The sequence below is a fragment of the Malus domestica genome, chromosome 01 (assembly GCF_042453785.1).
Source record: "Malus domestica chromosome 01, GDT2T_hap1".
Classification (NCBI taxonomy): Eukaryota; Viridiplantae; Streptophyta; class Magnoliopsida; order Rosales; family Rosaceae; genus Malus; species Malus domestica.
Window position 1 is genome coordinate 29652311 of NC_091661.1, and position 24034 is coordinate 29676344.

The 24034-nt window shown below is 36.1% G+C and overlaps 4 protein-coding genes across 5 annotated transcripts; 1 reads left to right on the plus strand and 3 right to left on the minus strand.

Annotated features, from left to right (window-relative positions):
• Positions 1 to 5207: 5207 nt before the first annotated feature.
• Positions 5208 to 5840, minus strand: LOC108170865 (uncharacterized mitochondrial protein AtMg00810-like). Its single transcript, XM_017326342.3, has one exon. It carries the CDS (start codon positions 5838 to 5840, stop codon positions 5208 to 5210), a length of 633 nt encoding a protein of 210 aa, XP_017181831.3.
• A 7454-nt stretch (positions 5841 to 13294) lies between these two features.
• Positions 13295 to 15148, plus strand: LOC103440461 (MYB-like transcription factor EOBII). Its single transcript, XM_008379155.4, has 3 exons — positions 13295 to 13540; positions 14084 to 14213; positions 14394 to 15148. Exons 1-3 carry the CDS (start codon positions 13405 to 13407, stop codon positions 15034 to 15036), a joined length of 909 nt encoding a protein of 302 aa, XP_008377377.1. The 5' UTR covers positions 13295 to 13404; the 3' UTR covers positions 15037 to 15148.
• LOC103440451 (25.3 kDa vesicle transport protein SEC22-1-like) lies at positions 15136 to 16500 on the minus strand. Its single transcript, XM_008379144.3, has 5 exons — positions 16225 to 16500; positions 15890 to 16050; positions 15628 to 15771; positions 15444 to 15529; positions 15136 to 15347 (listed from the first exon to the last, which is right to left on the minus strand). The coding sequence occupies exons 1-5, from the start codon at positions 16422 to 16424 to the stop codon at positions 15240 to 15242; spliced, it is 699 nt and encodes a 232-aa protein (XP_008377366.2). The 5' UTR covers positions 16425 to 16500; the 3' UTR covers positions 15136 to 15239.
• Positions 16501 to 17118: 618 nt separating this feature from the next.
• Positions 17119 to 19470, minus strand: LOC103440435 (remorin-like). Of its 2 annotated transcripts, none has more exons than XM_008379132.4 (5): positions 19062 to 19470; positions 18293 to 18346; positions 18098 to 18185; positions 17631 to 17712; positions 17119 to 17507 (listed from the first exon to the last, which is right to left on the minus strand). In XM_008379132.4, the coding sequence occupies exons 1-5, from the start codon at positions 19270 to 19272 to the stop codon at positions 17307 to 17309; spliced, it is 636 nt and encodes a 211-aa protein (XP_008377354.1). In that variant the 5' UTR covers positions 19273 to 19470; the 3' UTR covers positions 17119 to 17306. The 2 variants fall into 2 exon arrangements, with proteins under 2 accessions (XP_008377354.1, XP_008377346.1); XM_008379124.4 differs by having other exon boundaries at positions 17631 to 17766.
• Between the last annotated feature and the right edge of the window lie 4564 nt (positions 19471 to 24034).

Sequence of the window (24034 nt, forward strand, 5' to 3'; positions counted from 1 at the left end):
AAGTCGGCGCAGAAGTACGGCTAGGAGCAGAATGATGTCTTCCGGATCCCTTGCCAAGTGATCGTCTTTGAGCGTGTGATCAAGGTGCTCCGCTTTAGACATGCCCCCTCACGTGACCTGCACGATCTCCTGAACTCGATCTCCAACGACCTGAGATCCTGGGAAGGAATATTGATGAAATCCGTATAAAGAATCTCAAGAAAGTTTGCACTGATTTGGTTCGTGGTGCTAAGGACAAACACATACGGGTGAAGGGACCTGTGAGGATGCCTACCAAGGTTCTGAACATTACCACCAGGAAGTCTCCGTTCCAGCAGAGAGAAGAATAGATAGATCGAGAGAGAGATGGAGGATGAGAATGCGGTGAACGTGAACGTTAGAGCAGAGATGAGGAAGCTGAGCCCTGAGCAGTTGAAGGCCGTCAAAGAACAAACCGATTTAGAAGTCAATCTTCTCCAGGACTCCCTCAATAACATCCGCACTGCCACCTCCGCCCTTCACGACCTCTCCATCCGCCTTCAGGGAAAGAAGATACTCGTCCCACTTACGGCGTCACTTTACATCCTCGGCACCCTCCACGACGCCCACCAAGTCAAGGTCAGGCCAAAGATTACTGCGAACGTAAGATCAGCTTGCTCAAATCTAAATTTGACCAACTTGTCAAGTTCGGCAAGACATACCAGGAATACGTGCAGAAATTGTGCCTAAAGGATTGCATCAGACAGGGATGAGGAACATGGGTGGATAGAGAATGAGCGATGAGATCAAGAAAAGCAAAAGAAGAAAGTAGAAAGAAAAACAATCAAGTGAGTTGCGGCACAAAAGCAAAAGAGAGAGGCACAATAGGAAACAAAAGCGAAAGCAAAGCAGAAAAAACCGAGAAAAAACAGAAAGCAAAATGGAGGCTTTCCTCTGCGAGAGCACATGGGGACACTGCAAAAGCAAGGAATAAACACCCACACTGCAAAAGCAAGGAATAAACACCCTACCAGAATGATGTGATTTACCTTTCTTATTTTTGAATGATGTGATTTATTTTTCTTATCTTTCGAAGACATCTGTATAACTCCATTAGAGGGTAATAATAATAATAATAAAAAAAAAAAGCAAGCCCAAAATAATGGGCTAGAATGTTATGTGGAGGGTGAAGGCTCATATGCCCAAAAGAGCCAGGCCCTCTATTATCACCAACCAGATGATCAAAAGTACGCCCAGTACTCAAAAAATTATTCGATAGCCTGCCGCTATTATCACCAACCAGGTGATCAAAAGTACGCCCAGTACTCCAAAAATTATTCGGCAGTCTGCTGCTATTATCACCAACCAGGTGATTAAAAGTATGCCCAGTACTCCAAAATTATTCGGTAGCCTGCCGCTATTATCACCCACTAGGTGATCAAAAGTACGTCCAGTACTCCAAAATTATACATGAGCATCACTCATGTCAATCATACATAAACATTCATGAGTATCACTCATGTCAATCATACATAAACATTCATGACCATCATTCATGTCAACATTCATGAGCATCACTCATGTCAACATACATGAGCATCACTTATGTCAATATCCATGAGCATCACTCATGTCAATCAACATAAAAATTCATGAGCATCATTCATGTCAATCAACTTCGAAAGCTTCATTTACAGAGCTCCAGCTTCGAGAGTTCCAGCTTTGAAAGCTTCATTTACAAGAGCTCCAGCTTCAAAGCTTCACTTGCAAAGCTTCACCTACAAAGCTTCAGTGTAGGGTATACAAATATCGCCTCCGAACAACCGCCACTTCGGCCCATACATGGATTCAATTTGAAGTCTCCAGCCAACATACTCTATTGACTAAAGACTTGGGGGACTACACTATGTACCATATATTGGGCCTCCGCAACTGGGCCTCATGAAAAATACTTGGGGGACTCTAGCCCATTATTTATGTATTGAGGAGTAAACCTTTATTATATAAAAGGGACTCCCTCATTTTCATTAGAGAGTACCCATTATTCATGTATTGAGGAGCGAACCCTTATTTTATAAAAGGGACTCCCTCACCTTCATTAGAGAACATCGCCGCCAGCTGAGCAACCGTCTTGCCGCGAGCATCAACTCATAACCCATCACTTATGTATTGAGGATCGAGCCCTTATTCTATAAAAGGGACTCCTTCACCATCATTAGAGAGCATCAAATATAGCCCATCATTTTTGTATTGAAGAGCGAGCCCTTATTCTATAAAAGGGACTCCCTCACCTTCAACGCCACAAACCGGGCCAACCAAGGCAACATAAGCCACAAACAGAGCAGCCTCGCAACATGTGCTAATTCTAGTTGAGCATCATTTCACATTGAGCACCGCCTCATATCGAGTATTCAGTTCTAGACAACATCTACTTACTTCGGCCCACACATGGACTGAATTTCAAGTCTTCAACCAAAAGACCTTCTTGACTGAATACTTGGGGGACTACTGTTTGTACCATACTTAAGGCCTCCGTATTTAGACCTCGTATAAATACTCGAGGGACTTAAATGTAATTATGTAATGAATGAAGGGGCAAATATGTAATAAGTGAGGAGCCCTTACTCTATAAAAGAGCCTCCTCACCCTCACAAACCTGAAGCTCTGATCCTCACATACAGAAGCTCTATCTCCCTCACAATCCTCTCACCAATAGAGAAATACAATATCAGTGTGGACGTAGCCCAAACATTGGGGTGAACCACGATACATCTTGTGTTCTTTACTTTCTTGCAGATTCACGGTCGGATTTACGTTGTTCCAAGACTTGTGCATCAACATTTTTAAAATAAGATTATCTTCATCTTTAAATGCTACTCAAATATGCTCTAGGGTTTAGCTCAACCAAATCTGCCACAAAACCTTAGAATCAAGGTCATCCACTAGAGGCAAGTCTAGTCTCCCTTTTAAGCTTACTTTTTTGTGCAACTTTATTCTACCACTTATGGTACATATATCAAATTTGTAACCATAAATCATTATCTCATGACACTTGCCCGTATATTAGTATCGATACGTTGTTATTTTTGTTGCTGCTATCTATGAAATAATACGTACGTGGGTACATTCTTTTTCGTTGATTTGAGAATATATCCATGTGAAGTTTATTCGAAGAAATTTATACCGATGTTATTAAACATAATATCTATTTTTGTTTTTGTTTTGAAGAATGTACCTATGTTTTGGTTTGTTTTGAAGAATGTACCTATGTTTTGGGTTTGAAGAATCTACCAAATGCTTTATGATACATGGGTTTTTTATTTGATTCGATGAATGTACACATGGTTATTTTTATATATGCATGTTGTTTTTATGCAAAAACATAATTTTTCTAATTTAATATTTTTTCATGTGGTGGGGAGTATAATTTGTTTCTGAATAGTTTTAAAATCACAAATCATGCGTTTTATTCAAAATCTCATAAATACAGGCAACTACAAATCCCAATTTTAATTTAAAATAAAATAACGAACATAGAAATATATTAATACTAAAAGTTAGAGACTTCGATCAACTAAAAATGAATAAGGTTTCAATCAAACAACATTGGTAACTAGAAACTGCATCCAAAATTACCCTATAACCTATTGTTAAATAACGTGGAAACCACATATTTTTTATGAATTTTTTTATTTGAACTCATATAACCTCATTCTATACTCAACTTATGAATTGGGTGATGAAGGCAAAGGAAGTCATAGCCGTTATTCTTCTCTTTCCTTTTTTTGGTCAATATACATTGACTTTGTGCTTGGTCATATTGGTTTTGTTAACCAAAAGAAATCCTAGCAAATCTACTTTATAGAGTAATGTAATGGTAAAGATTTTGAAAAGATCAAGAGTAGGATTAACTATTATGATAAGGATTAATAAGCCCCAAGGCATCATTTCCATGTACCCATCAAACAATGTTTAGGAGTTGGTCAATGATTATTATTGTGTTTTATTTTTTTGTCATATCCTGTTGTCTTATTTGTGTTTGCCTGTGAAAAATAATCAGTTGTTTAAGCAACCAACAAACTTATTTAATGTGGAAATTAGGGAGAAGGGTAAAGCATTGAGCAACGTAGCACCAATTGCTTTGTTACAGTGTACACTTAATTAATAGATCAAATGTTGTCTTAATCTCTGTCGTTTTCACTTGTGCTAAAAGAATACTATGTAAAGACGAATTAGGGTTTTATTTCTTATGTTTAAGGGTAGATGTTATATCACTGAATCTAGGAGTCCTCTTTCGATTTGAGATTTTTATCATTCATTAGTGACCGAAGATTACAGTTCAGTAATTCTTCATTTCAATCGGACCTCCATGCATGAGAGATTGCAGACAACCCAACTGTCTTCTCTAACATGGAAGAACCAGGAAAAAGAGTTGCATCCATTGATATATGAAGATGCAGATGGATGACCAATGAGTAGTAATACAAAAAATGGAGAACTTGGTGTTTGGCCAAGTTTTCCCAATTCATAAATCTTTGACTTGATTCATGGAATTGTTAGTGTTCTTGATTTATCTGAGTTATGCAATATGGAGATAGAGAGAGGATTGAAGGATGTAAAAGGAATGAATGTTCTTCTTTTCTCTCGCAGAAATTGCAGAGAGGAATATATTTCTCTTAATAGAAAATTGAGTACACTCGTGCATTTCATGATTGTTAGCCTTAGCTGGATCCACACATATCACATTTGATCTCAGCCATACATCTAGCTAATTTCTAGGATCACTACACATGACTATTTTAGCCTTACATATTGGAACCTCACACTTGTCATTCTATAAGACTAAGTGCATACACAATTAACATTCAAGGCTTCTTATTTACTAATCAGCTCATTATTTACAATTCTACACTCCCCTTTAAGTTTTGAGCTGATTTCACTCCAAGTTTATCCCTGAGATAGCAGAATCGATCCTTAGCCAATGACTTTGTGAAGATATCTGCTAGTTGCTTATTCGTAGGACAGTAGACAAAATCAATGATTCCTTCTTGTAGAGCATCCTTGATGAAGTGATATCTTCGATCAATATATGCTTAGTTTTCTTAGTGAAACACAGGGTTCTTTGTGATAGCAATTGTAGCAGTATTGTCACACTGAAGTGGAGTTGCTTCAGTTTGAAATTCACCAAAATCTTCCAAAACAAACCTGACCCAAATGGCTTGTGCAGTTGCTTCTGATGCACTAATATACTATGCTTCTGCAGTTGAAAGTGCAACATAATTCTGTTTAACCGAGGCCCAAGAAAAAACTCCACTACCAAAAGAGAAAGCATATCCTGAGGTACTTTTACTGTCATCCAATGAACCACCCCAGTCACTATCGCAATAACCAATTAGAATTGCATTTCTTCCCTTCACATACTCTAAACCATAGTCAAGTGTTCCTTTGATATATCTGAGAACTCTTTTGGCAGTTCCATAGTGTTTGTTGGTAGGGCAATGCATGAATTTTGCAAGTAAACTAGCTGCATAGATCACATCAGGTCTTGTGGCTGTGAGATACAATAGACTTCCCACAATCTTCCTATATTGTTCTTCATTTGCTGGACCACTGCCATTATCTTTGCTAAGCTTCTTAGTTGTAACCAAAGGTGTAGCAACAGATTTACACTCACTCAAGCCAAATTTATTCAACAAAGATGTAGCATACTTTCTTTGATGAATAAAAATGCTTGTGTGTGTTTGATTGACTCCCATTCCCAGAAAATGATGCAAGAGCCGCAAATCTGTCATTTCATACTTTGTCATCATGTCTCTCTTGAATTCCTCCAACATTGGTTGATTATTCCCCGTGTACACAATATCATCTACATATAGAGACATAATTAGAATTTCTGCTTCTCCTTTGGTTTTAGTAAATAAAGTGGCCTCACTTTGACTCTTTTCAAATCCACATTGAGCAAAATAAGAGTTAATTTCACTATATCAGGCCCTTGGTGCCTATTTTAAGCCATACAAAGCTTTATGAAGCTTGTACACTTTGTCTTCACTCCCCTTGACCATAAAATCATCTGGCTGTTCTACATAAACCTTATCTTCGAGTACTCGTTTAGAAAAGCAGACTTGACATCTAGTTGGTACAGTTTCCAACTCTTTTGTGTTGCCAATGCAACTAGTGTTCGAATTGTATCAAGTCTAGCCACAGGTGCAAAGGTCTCATTATAGTCAACACCTGGTTTCTAAGCATATCCCTTGGCTACCAGCCTTGCTTTATTCTTCTGCATTGGTCCATCAAGGTTAAACTTGGTCTTGAACACCTACTTAACCTCAATTATAGGTTTATCACTTGGCCTGTCTACTAGCTCCCATGTTGCATGCTTTTCAATCATTGACAATTCATCTTTCATAGCCTTCATCCATGATTCATCTTTAGTTGCCTCATCAAACTTTTTAGGTTCCATAATGGAGAAATTGCATTGAGCTAGAACATCATCCAGGTTCCTCCATCTCAATGGAGAGTGATCAAAGGCTTGAGACTTTCTCATGCTGCTACTCACATCACTTGTTGATTCATGAGAAGATAATAAGCTTGGTGACTGAGCATAGTTTTGACCTTCAGGAGTTGCCCTTGGTGATGTATCCTTAGGCATTTCAGATAACTCATCATGATTGAGCACAGTTACATAATTCTCAGAGACCTACTTCCACTCCCAGGTTGCATTTTCATCAAATACAACATATTTCAAGAGTATAAGATTCTTAGTGAGAGGATCATACACTTTGTACCCCTTTTCACAGGTTGCATAACCTACAAATATGCCCTTGACACTCTTTGCATCTAGTTTCTATCTCAACTCATTTGATATGTGTACATAACATAAACAACCAAAGATTCTAAGATGAGCAATCCCTGGTTTTCGACCACTGAATGCTTCAAATGGAGTTATATCTTCGATAGCTCTTGTAAGACACCTATTCAGTATGTAGACAGCTGTGTGTATAGATTCTGCCCACAAATAGTAAGGTAATCCTTTATCATGAAGCATGACTTTTGCCATTTCAACTACAATTCTATTCTTTCACTCTACAACTCAATTTTGTTGTGGAGTATAAGCCATAGAGAGTTGCCTTTGAATACCTTCATCTTCACACAACTTGTTAAATTCACAGGATGTGAATTCACCCCCTATGTCACTTCTTAGGCATTTTACTCTAATACCACTTTGTAGCTCTACCATAGATTTGAATTTTCTAAAACAGTTCAATGCATCTGACTTGTATTTGAGAAAGTAAACCCACATCATTTTTGTGCAGTCATCTACAAGAAGCATAAAGTACTTATTACCAGCAATGGACTCATTTTGCATTGGCCCACATAAGTATACATGAATTAATTCTAGGGGATTGCTTGCTCTCCATGCCTGATTCTTTAGGAACCACTCTCTATGCTACTTTCCAAGCTGACAACCTTCACAAACTTCATCAACTTCTTCTAAGTATGGAAGTCCATGCACCATTTTCTTCTCTTTGAGTTGTTTTATCCCCCTTAGATGCAGATGGCCTAGCCTTTTGTGCCAGGTCCAAGTAGAGTGAGATAAACTTGTTTTCAGGGCTATATGATCATCAGGTAATAGTGCTAAAGGATAACATCTATTCATTTTCATTTCTACTTTAATTACAAGGCATTCAAGTGAAGGACCATAAAAAATACTGCACATTTTACCTCTAAACAACAAGTAATACCTATGCTCATTCATCTGTCCTACACTTAGTAAGTTCTCTTTCAACCCAGGTAGATACATTACTTCTTTGATGTATTTTCTGCCCTTACTAGTATCAATTACTAGAGTGCCCATTCCAACTATATTCATAAGCTCACCAGTTGGCATTTGTACTTTGCCTACCATATTTGTTCTTATATCAACCAGTAGCTTCTCATTTCCAGTCATGTGGTTGTTGCAATCACTGTCAATATACCATTCACCATTGACAACTGATTCAGAGATAGTGCTATTGGCATAGAATAAGTTCCCTATCACCTCTACTTGATTAACACTGTTTGCATTTTGCACTGATTTGCTTGCAGTGCACTCCCTAGCCCAGTGTCCAAACTTTTCACAGTTGTAGCATTTAGGCTTCCCCTTATATCTACACTCACCATAGTGAAATTTAGTGCATACTCTGCAATGTGGTTTTGTAACTGTCTAACCCATTGACTGTGCATTTTGTGCAGGACTAGCAGGAAATTTCTGCTGAAACTTGGGTTTTAAATCCCATTTCTTGCCCTTAGAATTCCAATTCTTCTGGAACTGAGATGGACCAGATTGAGCTCCACTTCTATTTTGCCCTATTGGACTCACTAAAATAGATGTAAATGCCTTCCCAGTGGTATCAACAATATGCAGATCAAACCGTTGTTCTTGGCTCTTTAAGATTGCAATTACCTCCTGCAATTCTACAGTCTCCAAACATTTTGTATTTTCTATAACCAAACAGATAGGATCATACAGTTTACTTAGACTAATCAGAACTTTTTGCACAAGTCTCTCATTAGAAAAAGATTCATCAAATGTTTTCATCTGATTAATCAATTCATTCAGCCTTGTAAGATAACCAGATAGAGATTCATCATCTCGCATCGTAGCATATTCAAATTCTCATCTAAGATTATGAAGTTTTACCAATCTAACCTGATCACTACCGTGGTATTCTCCATACAACAGATCCTATGCCATCTTAGCTGAATAAACGTTGGCAATCCGAGGGAAGATCTGGTAAGAGACTGCATTTTGTATGATTCCTAGAGCCTTCGTATCCTTCATGAACACAACAGTCATTTCTTCATCGACTGTATCTTCCGATGACCCGTCAGCTTCCTTCTTCTTCTTCGAGTTGGGGGTTCTAATCCCCTTTTCTACTAGATTCCATAACCCAAGAGATTTGAAAATTGTTACCATCTTAATCCTCCAGAACTCGTAGTTCTCACCGGAGAAAATTGGAGTTCTCGCCTCCGAGCTTCCAGATCCAGACATCTTTTGCCTAAATGTTGATTTCTCTTCTCAAATGATAATGGAACTCCGGCGACCTTCACCGAGCTTCGAGTGAGCTTCAATTTAGCTCAGTGACTTCACAGATTCACGCCCAGACTCAGTTGATCCAACCTGGCTCTGAGGCCATGTTAGTGTTCTTGATTTATCTAAGTTATGCAATATGGAGATAGAGAGAGGATTGAAGGATGCAAAAGGAATTAATGTTCCTCTTTTCTCTCGCAGAAATTGCAGAAAGGAATATATTTCTCTTAATAGAAAATTGAGCACTCTTGTGCATTTCATGATTGTTAGCCTTAACTGGATCCACACACATCACGTTTGATCTCAGCCACACATCTAGCTAATTTCTAGGATCACTACACATGACTATTTTAGCCTTACATATTGGAACCTCACACTTGTCATTCTATAAGACTAAGTGCATACACAATTAACATTTAAGGCTTCTTATTTACTAATCAGCTTATTACTTACAATTCTACATGAATCCATTTAGTTTTTCTGATAACCAGATTCTTTACATATTTGTCATAATTGAGTTCTCTCTTAACAATTTAAAACTTCCAACCAAACAAAAATACTTACTTTAGCAAAGTTAGAAGCATGGAAACCCTAATTTATACAGCGCCCCCTCTGTAGGCCACAGCAAAGCATCTTGATGGAAGTCAAAGTTTGGATTGATGATAAATAATTTTAGACTTTGCAGGAATATTTTTTTGATATTATTTACAGTGAAATTTTTACAACGGGATAACACGTGCATAATTAACAACTAATAAACTCCTTCGAACTAATCACATAGGTTTCACCTACTGAACATGAAAGGATCAGTCTAACCACCCAAGTGGATCTAGGATAACTTAAATCATTTTTGGCTTCTGATTCTGACAGTTTCTTTTGCCGATACAACGTTAATTCCTGATGAGGCCAAGGAACCCTATTGCTTTTTTATTGTTGGGAAAAAGCTGTTGTTATTATGATTTTAACTAATAAACTTTGCTATTAAAAGACTGATTAATAATTGGTAATGACAGCTGAAACGCGTCATATAGCTTCTGTATAGCAGTACTCATTAATACCAATCATATGAAGCTTTTAGAAAAAAGACCATCCCATTAAATCAAAGGAAAATTAATTAAAAGGGTTTAAAAATTTTGAGTTTTAATGATAAAGATAAAATAAAGGGTAAAGTGAATAGTACCAAGATTGACTTTTTAATGTAAAAATATGGTTTTTCGTTAAAGTGAACAGTACCAGATGTTTTTCGTTAAAGTTCCCTTAAATCAATGCATCTGGCCATGGATTTACATTAATATATTTTTTAGGTCATTTTAATTTATAATTTACATCAAGAAACTTATCCCACAACCCATTTTAACGACAAGGAGAAGAAGACAATAAGAAACTTATCCCTCAACCCATTTAAAATATGTGAATTGAAAAACTAATATTGTGAATACTGTAGATGATGAGTGTTGCCAATTACCTGTTCATATTCATTTGAATGTCGTTTCAACAATCATTTATCCATGAAAAAAGAAAAGAAAACATGAAGCAGTTTTAATTGAGCACATGGTGAATTTGGATGAAGTCGATATATTTTAGAAGTGCACACTACCGACCAAATTTCACCTTAATTTCAAGTAAAGCATAAGTGTTGAGATTGAAAGATGGTGAGTTATACTTGAGCAAAGTAAAAATATAAGAAACTCTGGCACAAAGAACGATATATTTATACGCGAATTATTTGTCTGACTTGAGTATAAGAGAAAAAGACTGATCAAACTGCCTTGCAATGTGAATGTGCATGTTTAAGGAGATTCAACCTAATGATCCACTTGAAATTAGGCACATAAATTAGGTCAATAGCTAGTGATTTTATTTCGTCTGAAAGAGTATATATGCAGAAAATTAGGTGCAAATGGGCACCGACACACATTTCAGTTTTTGACATGTTCCTTAGGTTAGTAGCTAGAGATACCGACACATGAGGAGAGACTTTTAAATATAAAACGACTCATACTATTAATAATATTATTCTACTATACCAAAAAAATATATATTATGATTCTCCATTTTTTTCAACACCTCCTTATAGAAGAATTACAATTAATAATCTTTGTACGATAAGTAGAATAACGATTGACAAATGGGGGAGCTGCGGTTGGCAAAACAATATTATTTTCTTATTGTGTATCTCCAAGGAAATAGAGCCATACGCAATTATTTTATTTTTTTATAACAAAACGATATTCCTAATTTCCTATCACTGTTTAAATGTAAACTATTTTATTTAAATATACGCACAATTATTATGTATTTTTATCCTTAACAAAGTGAATTGAACTTAATCACAAGTTGAGAACAATGATTGTTGTTCTTCAGCGTCTTTTTCAATTGATTCCCTTGCTTCTTACGTTATCGAATGTATTATTTTTACTTTAGCCTGTCACAATTTGAATAATTGCTTGTTGTTTTTCTTTTTATTTTCGCGTGATCAATTCATTGGTTGATGATCACAATTTGGACAAAGGAATATTATCGAATAATCCAACAGATCAAATCCTGTCTGGCCTTGGATATTTGTATCCGTTGTCCATTTCTCCCCTTTGCATTTCTTTATGTAGCCAGTTCCACTCGATGAGGTTTCAATCTTTCAAAGGAATCGATTTGTGATTAATTAAAGAGAAATGCTAAGGAGACCGACTCTCTTAAAGTAAGACTTTATGAATTTTTCGTCATCTCATGTTACACATTGTTTTATAATGTTGGCATATGAATTGTGTCAAAAATATGAGGTGACGGAGAGTCACACTTTTGAGAGAGTTTTCTTAGCATAAAGAGAAATGTTAAAGAGAATCTCTCAAAGTGAGACACTTTATGAACTCTCTGACACCTCACAATTTAATGTCAACCATGTGTCAATATTATAAAACATTGTGCCAAAAACGTGTGGTAGTAGAGAATCTACAAAAAATCTTACTTTTGACATAGTCTCCTTAATATTTTTCAAAATAAAATATAATCAAAACGAACCCATTTAACAAACCTCCTTTTCAAGGGAAAAAAAAAATTGTCGGTAGGTTAGAGAGAACAGAGAGGTGGTTAAGATAATACACAACGATAATGATTTAGAGAAATGCATGTCAACTAGTTCCCCCAATAGTATCATTAAGCTTGCCTAATAATATAAACACATAAACAATTTTACCAGTAGAGCTATTATCAATTTATTAATCAAAGTAATTAACTTCATGAAAGAAACTTTATCATTTATATCAATCTAGAAGACTTGTAGACTCTTTGTACTTTTTTTTTATGAAATCAATGCATTTTATGCTTTAACAATGCATCTTACTGTTTAGTATTACGGTCTAATGATATTCCTTTTTATTTGTAAGTGTGAGGTCTTAGATTTGAGTCTCGTAAATGGTGAATTCGCAATCAATTTATTCCCTACCTCTTAATGTAAATATATAATTTTATAAAAAAATTAAAATATAAAATCTCCTTAATTTCGTAGCTTTTCTTTGTATTCTTCCTTCGTTGAAGAAAAATGTTTTGAGAAACACTTTTGGGAGTCAACTCTGTCATGATCTCATCCCAATAAGTGACGTTTTGGAAGAGAGTAGTACTGAACATTGTTTATGGCTTTAATCTGGGTGACTCGAGCATTATATGACACCAAGCATGTTGGTCGTTTTCTTGTGTGTTTTTAACTTCAACACAGAGAGCTCTCATAAATCATATGATGCAAAGGTGGCTACACAAATCCATCGACTTAGTTTTAACGAGTAAAACACGAGAAAATCTGTATTCTAACCTATTAACCTATTAGTATAAAAAAATGTACTACCAAGAAAAGCTAAAAAAATTTCTTGTTTTACCAATTTCAGTCAAAACCCAAAAACCACCTTTGAATCAATCTCTGCAACTCTATCCAATCAGGTCGTTCTTAGGTATTTAGAAGTTATTTACGTAGGGTTAGGTTTGCAAATTGTATTCTTAGGCAGCAACTAACGACTTCTTAAAACCCTTGAAGCTTCATATGACCTCATGGTCGAATATGAACGTACAATACTAAGCATAAAATATAAATTTTTTAATTAGTATTGAAATAAAAAAATTAAAAAAAATGGCTCATGGTCGAATATGAACGTACAATAATAAGCATAAAATATACAATTTTCTAATTATTATTGAAATTAAAAAAAAGGCTCATGCTTTGTTAATTCATTTTAAATAGCAGACTTCGAACTAAACATTGCTTTAAGTACCAGAGCAAAATTGAGGTCAGCTGTTCATTCATTGCTCTGCAACCTACCTCCCCAGTTTTTTCTGTTTCTCTTACAATTTATAACATATTTACAAGCTGCAAGTTTATTCTTTGTAGAAAAATGGGCTGCAAGCCATCAGATAAGCCGAAGGCAAAGTATAGAAAGGGATTGTGGTCACCGGAAGAAGACTTAAGGCTTCGAAACTACATCCTCAAAAACGGCCATGGCTGCTGGAGCTCCGTCCCCATAAACACCGGTGAGTTTTGCATTTCCCATTTTGTTTTGCAGCCACACCCCTAAATGATCAACTCAGCCTGGTATTAGTTGTTTATGAATGCCTCAGAGCTATATTTCATTGAAGTACTTATATATAGCCCAAATGAGTACTCTTTTATTGGCATATTAGTCTAATGTTTGAGATTGATTGGGAAAAAATGACAAGAGGAAATTTAGATGAATACTATGATCAAGCCGTTTGGTTATTGTTAATTGGCAAATGTGTGTTAGGTCAGTTACGCAGTATGTCCACATTCTTGGAACCGATTTCGAGCCCGGCTCCTAGTAAAGAGGGAAAAAACCTATTATTATTTCTTAATGTAAATTTTACAATGAAAAGTGACAATGACCTCAGTTAAGAGACGTTAAGAGACGTTTTAAGAATTAATTTATTCATTTACTTTTGGGGTAAACTCTGAGATATATTATCAATCTTTTTTACTAATAGAATTATAATGGAATTGGCTTAAGCATCCCTCTCAATTTGACTGACTATTCATAAATAATAATCTATTGAATGCAGGTTTGCAAAGGAATGGAAAAAGCTGCAGATTAAGGTGGATAAATTATTTAAGGCCGGGGTTAAAGAGAGGGACATTTTGCAAACAAGAGGAGGAGACAATCTTGACCCTTCATCGTATGTTAGGCAACAAGTAAGAGAATCCCATCTTTTATTTTTATTAAAAATGAAATTATTTTCATTTGTTCAAGTGGTTCTAGTTTTTATTCAACCTTAACATTATTGAGGGCAAGCAGTAGAGGATTAGACGAGCAAAGCTACACATCAGGGTCAATGCCATAGGTGATTAATCCATATTTTTTAATGATCTCAGGTGGTCTCAAATCGCACAGCATTTGCCTGGAAGGACAGACAATGAGATAAAAAACTACTGGCATTCATATTTGAAGAAGAAAGTGGCCAAAGCAGAGGAAATGGAAGGTCAAACCAAATCCCAGTACACAAGTACTTCAAGCTCAGAAATCTTAGAGTGTTCACCATCTCCCCAAAAGCCCACAACATGTTTTAATTCGAGTCACGAATCAGTGCAAAAATCACCGCCATTAGTTTCACAGCTCGATGACTTGTCCAAAGATCAGAGCTGTCAAAGAAGCCCTTTACCAAAGATTTTGTTTGCTGAGTGGCTCTCCTTAGACCAGGTTCATGGTGGGAGCTTTGCCAACAACATCGGTGATCCCTGGGTTTTGAAGGAAGGATTTGATCATAGTACAACTTCAAATAATCTGCAAGCAGATCATGATCTAGGACATGGTTTTGTGTTGAACGATGAGGGAATATTTGGCAGTGGTTTTCATCATGGGATAAGCCATCATCATGGTTTGGGTTTGGAGATGATCAATTCGCAGTTTAAGTTCGAGGAACAGATTTCAGGACCAGGGTTTGTTGATTTTGTATCAGGGGGTGATTTGTACAGTGATTTCAACTTGCAGAATGATGCAATGTATTTTTATAAATAAAAAAAAAAGGTCGTACCCAGTGCACAAGGCTCCCGCTTTACGCAGGGTCTGGGAGAATGTACATAATTTGATTATTTTCTTCCTCTAAACTGGTATATCTTGGCAACAAAAACATTAACCTTCGTGAATGAGATCGAAGAAATAAATCGGTGAAACCCAACACGATGAATTGGAGGCTTCTTCACCCTTTCCCGATACCCCAATTAGTTTAAAATCATGAAATTTTCATCTGCATGGATTATGGTGACCCAGAGAATAACAGTGGCAACAGCAATGAGCAATGTAATTGGTGTCCATTTCAATGCAATAACCTGTTCAGAAAAATTAGCATTGGATCAAGGATGCAAAGAAATTAATTGGTTTAGTACATTATCTTTCCATTAAGTATGAGTTTCGAGTAAATGGACCTCGAGGAGCGGTGAAAACCCAATGGATGAAACAGCTTGAGGAGGAGGAGGAGGAGGAGGAGGAGTCGATGGCCTTTCCAATAGATCTGTAATTTTAAGATTTTAGAACAAAAGAGGGAAGCAGATGATGTGTTCATGCATGCCTTAGCGATGAAGGTAGCAATAAAGATGAAATGGATGTTACCTGAATGTCTCCATCTCTCTATGATTTCTGAAAGATTTTCAGTGGCAATGTCTAAATCTTGTTTCCGGTTAGCATTAAGCTTAGACAGATTAACCTGTGTTCTTGTATCGATGTATTGCTTTCTTGTACTCCCAATTACACCATCTGTAGGACTTAAAATTTGGGGTGGTTATGACCAAAATTATTATTTGTTCAATCTTCTAATTAATAATTATTAGAGCGCGATCAGTATCAAGTTTTAGCAGTGGGTGATGAAAATTACCGAATTTGACGAAGGAGTACGGTCTTATGATTTTGTCAATAAGGCTACTGTCAAACTTGTCAAATTCCTTCTGCAATTCTTGCAGGTAACAGAAAGCTAGTTTTCTTGGATATGAAGATTCACACAACGTGATGAAGGCGATTCCCTTCTCCACCAAGTAACTTCATTATAGCAAAGATTAAGTAAAAATCATATAAACACCACAACCTGTTTATGACCGTGAGATTTCTCAAAGCATTTACAGTTCATTTACCTTGATTTTTTGGGGATTTCTGTTCAAAAACGGAAAAAGAATGCAAATTGAAAAACAGAGAAGGAAAGAAGAAAAAGGATACTTGAAGCAGTGATGATCGACACGAATGGTCATCCTGGAAGGAGGCAAGGCTCCTCTGGAGATTTCTTTGAATATGAACTCTCCTTGTTGCTTGTAAAATGAAGAGTTTTCGCGCTCTTCGTTCATATAGGACGGTCCTTTGGCAAGACAAAGGCTATCACTTACCCTTCCAACAATTGTAAGCTTGACCATATCTACCATTTAGGGGAAGGAAGTTATGGAGCTTTATTTATAGAGGGATGAGAGGGGAAGGCAAATGAAAGAAATAACTTGGACATCAAGTTATTCCGTGGGGTAATGGATTTGGAAGCCATGGAAATATTCTTTTCCTTTCCCCTATTGCTCTCAATCTTTGCCAAGCGATGTTCCCTCTCCTTCCTTTTTTCATGGAAAGGAAGAATTTGAAGTTACATTCGTATCACAAATAATAATGGTCATCAAGATTCCACATTTGAACATTCATGATTCTCGAATATATGAAACAATAATCAAATTTTTTTCTTTAGAATTTCATTATTATACTTATCAATCACCTTTAATTATTAGAAAACCGCCACTGCGATATCCCACTCCAATTGAGATGTCACTATGGTAGTATCCTGAACAAAAAAATTAAATACGTGACAGTGCAAATTGAAAGCTAAAATTCATGTTGCTATATTAAACATAGTGTAAGACTGCATATGATGGACGTTCCCCCACCCCTCCCAAAAAAAAACCCCAAACCCCCCACAAAGTTGGAAGCCTTGCTGGCTAAGGGTCGTCCTTTATTATCTTATACATACGATGCGGCAGTGGTAGTATTACAAGCCTATCACACACTCTCTCTAAGTCCCAAAGCTTTTCCTAAATGTGCTTGATCATTGAGCAGATACATAGAAACACAAAATTGATCTTTTACAAAATAAATTAAGTTTATTTTTCTCCAAATTTAGGGTATATACACAAATACGAACACACACAATAACTAACAATGACCCCATTGTGTGAAGAAAAAAACAAATCTAAATAAACAAATGTACTCCAAACAAACCAAATATACAAATCATCAAATGTTTATCCATCGGACCCCGAATATTAAGTTCAACCTGGAAAGCAACCAAGGAGCTTCTTAGGAGCATACCCCGTGGCACGGTACTTCGCAGCAGTTTCCTCCGCCTTGAGAAGATCTTCCCCGCGCTTAGCTTCAATCACCGCCCTCTTTTCTTCCGCAGCCTTGTGGATTAAAGCTATCTTGTTCTTCATCTGTTCCACATACTCGGCCTTCTTCTTCTCCAATTGTTCCTGCTCTTGCACAAAGTGAAAATGTCAGAATTGGAAACAAACAGAGTGTAAAGCACCAGAGCTTTTCGTATCAGAATTCAAGCACAAAGTTAAGGTTTTAGGAAGAAATGCATGAGTTGTTACCTCGATCTTTTTCAGCTCAGCCTCCACAGTTGCCTTCTTGGTGTTTTCCCATGAACCGATGGCAGATAGTTTCTTGTGAGCTCTGATAGCGAACACATGCACTTTACGTCCCCGCACGTGTGGCGGATTTTCAAGCCTACACGTGGACAAGAATTGAGTGATGTGGAGCGCGTGTGGCCGTTTGACTTCACAGGAGGACAACCCGCTCTGATACTATGATGAAATTGGGATTCCACCATAAAACCAATTGGCAATATGAGGAGTAGCCCAAGATCATATAAGCACATAGCAAACCTTATCTCTCACCGATGTGGGACAACTCTCAACATGCCTAACCCCTTGTCCCAACTCTGAATCCCCCTCCCCGTGAATTATAGTAATTTAGAGTAGAATGTCATCTTGCCAAGAAACGACATATCAAACATGATGATTACTCAATTAGGCTCAATACTGAAGAAAGACCTTACTTATTCTCTGCCTTTGATTTTTCACTTTCTTCCCATGCTCTGATAAGTGACAGCTTTTTTTCTGTTGCAACTCTTGCTAGCACAGCATCTGAACAAGAAAATGATAATATGCGGATAAGTTTAACCTAGTTGATTATAATGTGTTCAAACAAGCCTGAATCAAGGGACCTCATGATCAAACCCCTAAACACTCACCCCGATCGACGGAATCCTCCTTGCTTTTCTCTTCTGCAGCAGGTTCAGAAGGCTCTGTGGGAGAAGAAAAAAAATGAATCATTCAAAACTTGATATGCAAAGAATATAATATACACAAGTAAAAGCAATGGTAAATCCATCTAATGGAAGTAGGGAGATTTCTTACTTTGAGATTTTTAAGAGACCGTTTGATGAACATTTTGTTTTTAGTTTTTATAAGGTAAATTGTGCAATTTTGTAGCTAAGTTAACACAGCCAGAACAGAAGTTGAAATTATCAAGAGAAATTGGTTAAAAATCAAATTCCAAACTCATTAAACATTAAGTATCGACAACATAGTGACAAAAAATTCACGACATAGCAATTAGATGTTGGAATCTAATCAAACTCCTGAATATGAAATATAATTGTGACCAGGTTGAAGTTATTTACAACAAAATACAGGGCAAAATTTTGGGAGACGGAAATAAACTCAGAACAATAAGAGAAGCCAAGCAAGGCCAAGAACTAGAAGCAGGACAGAATCAAATTAATAATTATAAATAAAACCACAAAATTACGTTCAATTACATGCATATATGTCAGACAAGCAATCCTAAGTCATCCAGAAAATCTGATTAATTCGTTTTCGTGGGAAAAAGAATTGATGGTCTGAGATTTTATTTTTCTCACCAACCAAACAGATAAAGTTATCAACTTTAACAAAACAACAAAAGAATATAATAAAGTGGAAAAGATTCAGAGAGAGAGAGAGGAGAGAGAAATATACTCTCAACAATAGCAAGAGCTTTGGACTCATCAGGCTCAGCCTTGTTTTCAGGAGGTGGTGGTAGAATTTCAGATTTGTCCTTGTGGGACTCAGGATCTTTTGGAGCTTCCACAACCGGCTTCTCTTCCTCCACCGGAGCCGGAGTCGGAGCAGGTGGAGGATCTGAGGGTGACTCGGGTTCTAGCTTCTTGGGTTCCTCTGCCTCTGTCATGTTGATATTGTTGCTAAAGTTGGTTTGGGAGTGGAAAAAGCCTCAAAGTTTTCTAAGGGAAGTTACTGTAGTGTTAGAGTGAGAAGATTAAACAAGCAACGGAGAGAGAGAGAGAGAGAGAGAGAGAGAGAGAGACATGTTTGGGATTGTATAGGTGGTATAGTTTATGGTTGGGATTGTATAGGTGGTAATAGTTGGAGTAAGGTAACTGCTATTTCAAAGCGCATTAGCTCATATTAGCTCATACAACCTTAGCTGGAGGGTAGGTACAAGTGGCGTATTATGAGTTGGCATACTTTGGAGTAAAAAGACGGATTGATTGTCACTTTCGAGAAATTTTGTAGTGTGCCGAGAACACGGTCTGATACAGTATCATAATACAATTGGTTGGAATTTTCTTTTTCAAATTTTCAACCAATTATATTATTACACTTGGTGTATCGAATCTCTCCCCTTTGTCACTCTTCCATGTTCGTCCACACATATAGTATACTCGCATGAGGTGTTTACTTATAAATAATAGAAAAAAATAAGAGAAATCGGGTAACTTGAAAATATGAAAAATAATAAATGGAAATCGGATTAACTACTATCTCATTCTTGATTTTGAGTTATCTAATTACTGATTTTAAAGCAGGCTATCGTAAGCATGGGAAAATCAAGATTTATAATGGTTTCATTTCTCTTCATACTCATTCTAAATTAGTGACACTAAGTATCAGCGTGATTGTCACATGAATCAAGAAACACATAGTGTGACATGTGTAATCAAACGATTAAGAAATAGATTCACTTGTGAAAACAATAAAATGGATGTTATACTTTTGCGGTCCTCTCTATGCAAGAGTCACAAGGTACGTAGTGTGTTTTATTGTCAAAAATCAAAATCACATTATTGTTTTCTAAAACATTGCGTGCTGTGCATGTGATTATTGTACTTTATGTATACAAGAATTATACATGTTTTCTATATGTTAAGTGACTCCTAAATAACTTAATTTAATTTAATTTAATAGTCCTCTAGGTCTAGAACGAATTGAATATGATTTTGGTCCAAAAATGGAAGCAATTAGTAACTTTTTTTTTTTGAGATAGTTTTCCGTTTGAATTCATTCAATATAATGATGAATTTCCATATTTGCACAAAGACCTTGACAACGTATCTAGATTAAGTACTAATAATGGCTTTGCCTTGGTAATTAAAGTTAATGTTCTTTATTTTGTGGGATTTTGTTTTTAATATATGAGGTATTTCACTACATATGGGTGACAGACTAATTCCACTTTTCATGCAGTTCTAGTACTGTATGAGACGATCAACGTATTTTTGACTCATGGATCAAACGGTAGGCTAAAACAAAATTATACATATATAAAAGTTCGAATTCGAGTTGAGGCTCCAGCTCTTTACTCGTTTTCTACAAAACCAACCGATTGAAAGGTTCCCCTTGAAATTGAATTTGATTTTAATTGATTATTATTAGGGAATTTAATTGATTGTTCCAAAGGAGTACTTTGGTTCCATATATATAAGAGACAAATTTAGCAACATCGTAATTAATAGGGGAATTCATTTTTGTACGAGCAAAAGAATAACAAGAGATGATCGAAGATTCTATGGTGATATGATATCATATGTGAAAGAATCTTGGTGGGCCACGAGGTAAAAGTGACTTGCTACCATTCCCTATCAATTTACTTTCCAGCCAACCCCGTCTAAACGCTATATATTGTAACTTTTTTTAATTTCCTTTCATGTTCATCAAAGACAACATTTTTTTTTTTTGAAAGATGATAGCTTAGTGGTTAGTTGTTAGATTAGAGAGACGATGAAGTTTAAACTCACACTGAAATGCAATAACATAATTTTTTTTCATCACAGTAATAAATGACCACTTGCGTCAAATACTACTTTTTATTCATTTCATTTCCTCTATTAACTATTTTTTATCTAGAAATATCATTTTTTTTTATATAACGTCTAGAAGAATATACATATAGAAGCTTTTAATATAGTTTTTCTTAATTTAGTTGAGAGCGTTAGAGAAAGTACTTTCCTCCAATAACTTTCTCAGTCTCTCGTTTAATGATTTCAATTTTGATCAAATATGATCTTCACATTGTGGTTAGTAGTTTACTTTTAACTTGTACAGAGAGCTTAAGGGGAGGGATCCCCATTTTTTTTTTTAAATGGGGATTAGGTGTGGGGCCCACTTCACATCGAATTTCAACGATCCGAACCGTCTATTTTGTTAGTCTCGATTCATAGATCATCCTTGCAAAATATTAGCTAAATTGGAAATGTTTAAGACATCTAATTGGGTTCAAGGAAATAAACGAATACTTTGTTATATAAGAAAAAATGAAATTTGATCTTGATAATTAAATAGGCAAATGGTTTCGGATTGAATTGAATTTTTGCAAGGATGATCTATGAATCGAGTAGACGGTTCGGATCGTTGAAATTTGATGTGAAGTGAGTCCCACACCTAATCCCCATTTTTTTCAAAAAATGGGGATCCCTCCCCTTAAGCTCTCTGTAACTTGTAAGGTATGGCAAAAGGCCTAACGATCACAAAGGTTGGCCCAGGGCACATCCTTACGGTTGTATTGACAAGTATTGAAAATGATAAACATGTATTTGATATTGAAAATGATAAACATGTATTTGATATTGAAAATGATAAACATGTATTTGACCACAACAAATCGAGAAAAACTTATATGCAACAAGATGATATTGCTACATATCGTGTTTTAAGTTGAGTTTTTTTATTTAGGCCACAAATAAGGTCAAATTACGAACTTATACTTTTTATACGTACACGTTTGAGAAGAAAAAATTAAACTCGAAATCTCGTGTTCAAAAGTAAAAGTAATAAACCAATTTAACTCCAAACCGCTTGTTGTTCTTTTCCTTTTTTTTTTATCCATACGCTTTGTTCCCTTTGGTATCGTTTGGTATGCAGACGAGACGGGAATGAACGGAATGAGACGAGACGAGACGGAACGGAGAGAGAGCAAAGATGCCCTCGGATGGAAACAAGAAGGAAGAAGAAAGAGATGAAGATGTTATAATTTTGTGTTCCACGGATGTGGAACGAGTTGTTCCAGGAGGGTGAGGCGGAACAAAAATTCACTCAAAATTCGTCCCGTGAAACAGTGCGTTCCATCCGTTTTAGATGCACTAAATGTGGGAAGGAACGCCTCATCTTACTCCGTTTCGTCCCGTTCCACATGTCAAACGGTACCTTTAGTTTAGGCTTTTTACCCCGAAAATTGTCAGTTCCAAGAACACAAACAACTCGGCAAGAAAGCGAAGTCCTGTTTGCAGTTGGAAAACGTTAAAGAACCCACTGCCACAGTGCCACGTTGTGGACCCCATTCCGACCAGTGTGTTGACGTGTCAACATCAGAAACATCACTTGTCAAACAAAATTGTCCAGCCCATAGTCTGTACATACGACTACATCTGCATGTCGTAGTCGTGTGCCGTCTGACTGAATACATGTGTAGCTTAATCTCATGGGTTGTATATAGTTTAGTGTACGGAAAACCGATTAGATTGATTAAAAACAGACAAGTGTCATTTAAAATATTAAAATAGTGCAATTATTTGTATAATCACACACTCAACTTCTCGGGTGAATCCCCGTATGCCTTATCTCCAAGCACATCTCAATTTATTTGTAATTTTTGACTTGCTAATCAACCAGTAAAAATAAACATACACGTATAGGAAGAGAAAACGTGAAATCTTTATTTGTCCACGCACATGCCAAAACACTTGGTTGGCATAGTATTGGTGCTACGAAATTTGTCAGCCTTTTTTTCAACATTGAAGTGTCCTTTACTGCGTTTTGCTTCAATTCTAACCTTACTGTCTTCTATGATTTTCGCCGAGCGAGCTTCTTTGTTCTTCAGCTTTTCCACTTCCCTTTGTCTTTGCTTCTCAACTTTTGTCTGCTCCATCATGCATGCACAAGCTCATAATTAACCACGAATAGTGATTAACTAAGAAAAGAAAATCTAGGGACGCGTTATCAATATATATATATATATATATACACACACATAAATATACGTATGTATAATGTATTGCATGACAGATTAGTATATATGTCCAACATATATTATAAATCGTTCGGTGTTTTATATATAGATTTAACATTTTGTGTATCATATCTAATGCGTTTTTTCAAGATAAAAAAGACACCAAAGGCCGTCAATAAGGACATATCTTAGTGTGGCACTTTCCCTACTTCATACGAAAGTTTTGCAAATTTTTGTGATTAATTTTAACCCACTAATATGCTTTTGCACTACAAGTTAGTGCCATTTTCTTGTTCATTTTTCTTCTTCCAATTAAAGTTTGGGGTGTCCTTTCAAACTAAAAAAAATGATATAATTGATGAACACACAAAATTGATATATTTGTTGACACTCTAATACAGATGAGTCTTGTCATTGTATATGTGGGTCACACTTATATTAGAAAGCATAAGCCAATTTTGTGTGCTCAAATAACATCACTTGTCCAATATTCGTGATTGAATTTGTTTCCGAGAAAGAAAAAAAACCATGCATCTTGAAGACTATATATAAGAAACTTAAGAAAGCAAAAGAAAATTATTAAAAGGATCTTTGAAATGAATACATATACCTTGAGCCATTCCGATTCCCTTGATGAATCGAATTAGTCAATATTTTATACTTTACTCAATACACTTGATCGATGTAATTAGTTGCCTTCTTGTTGCTT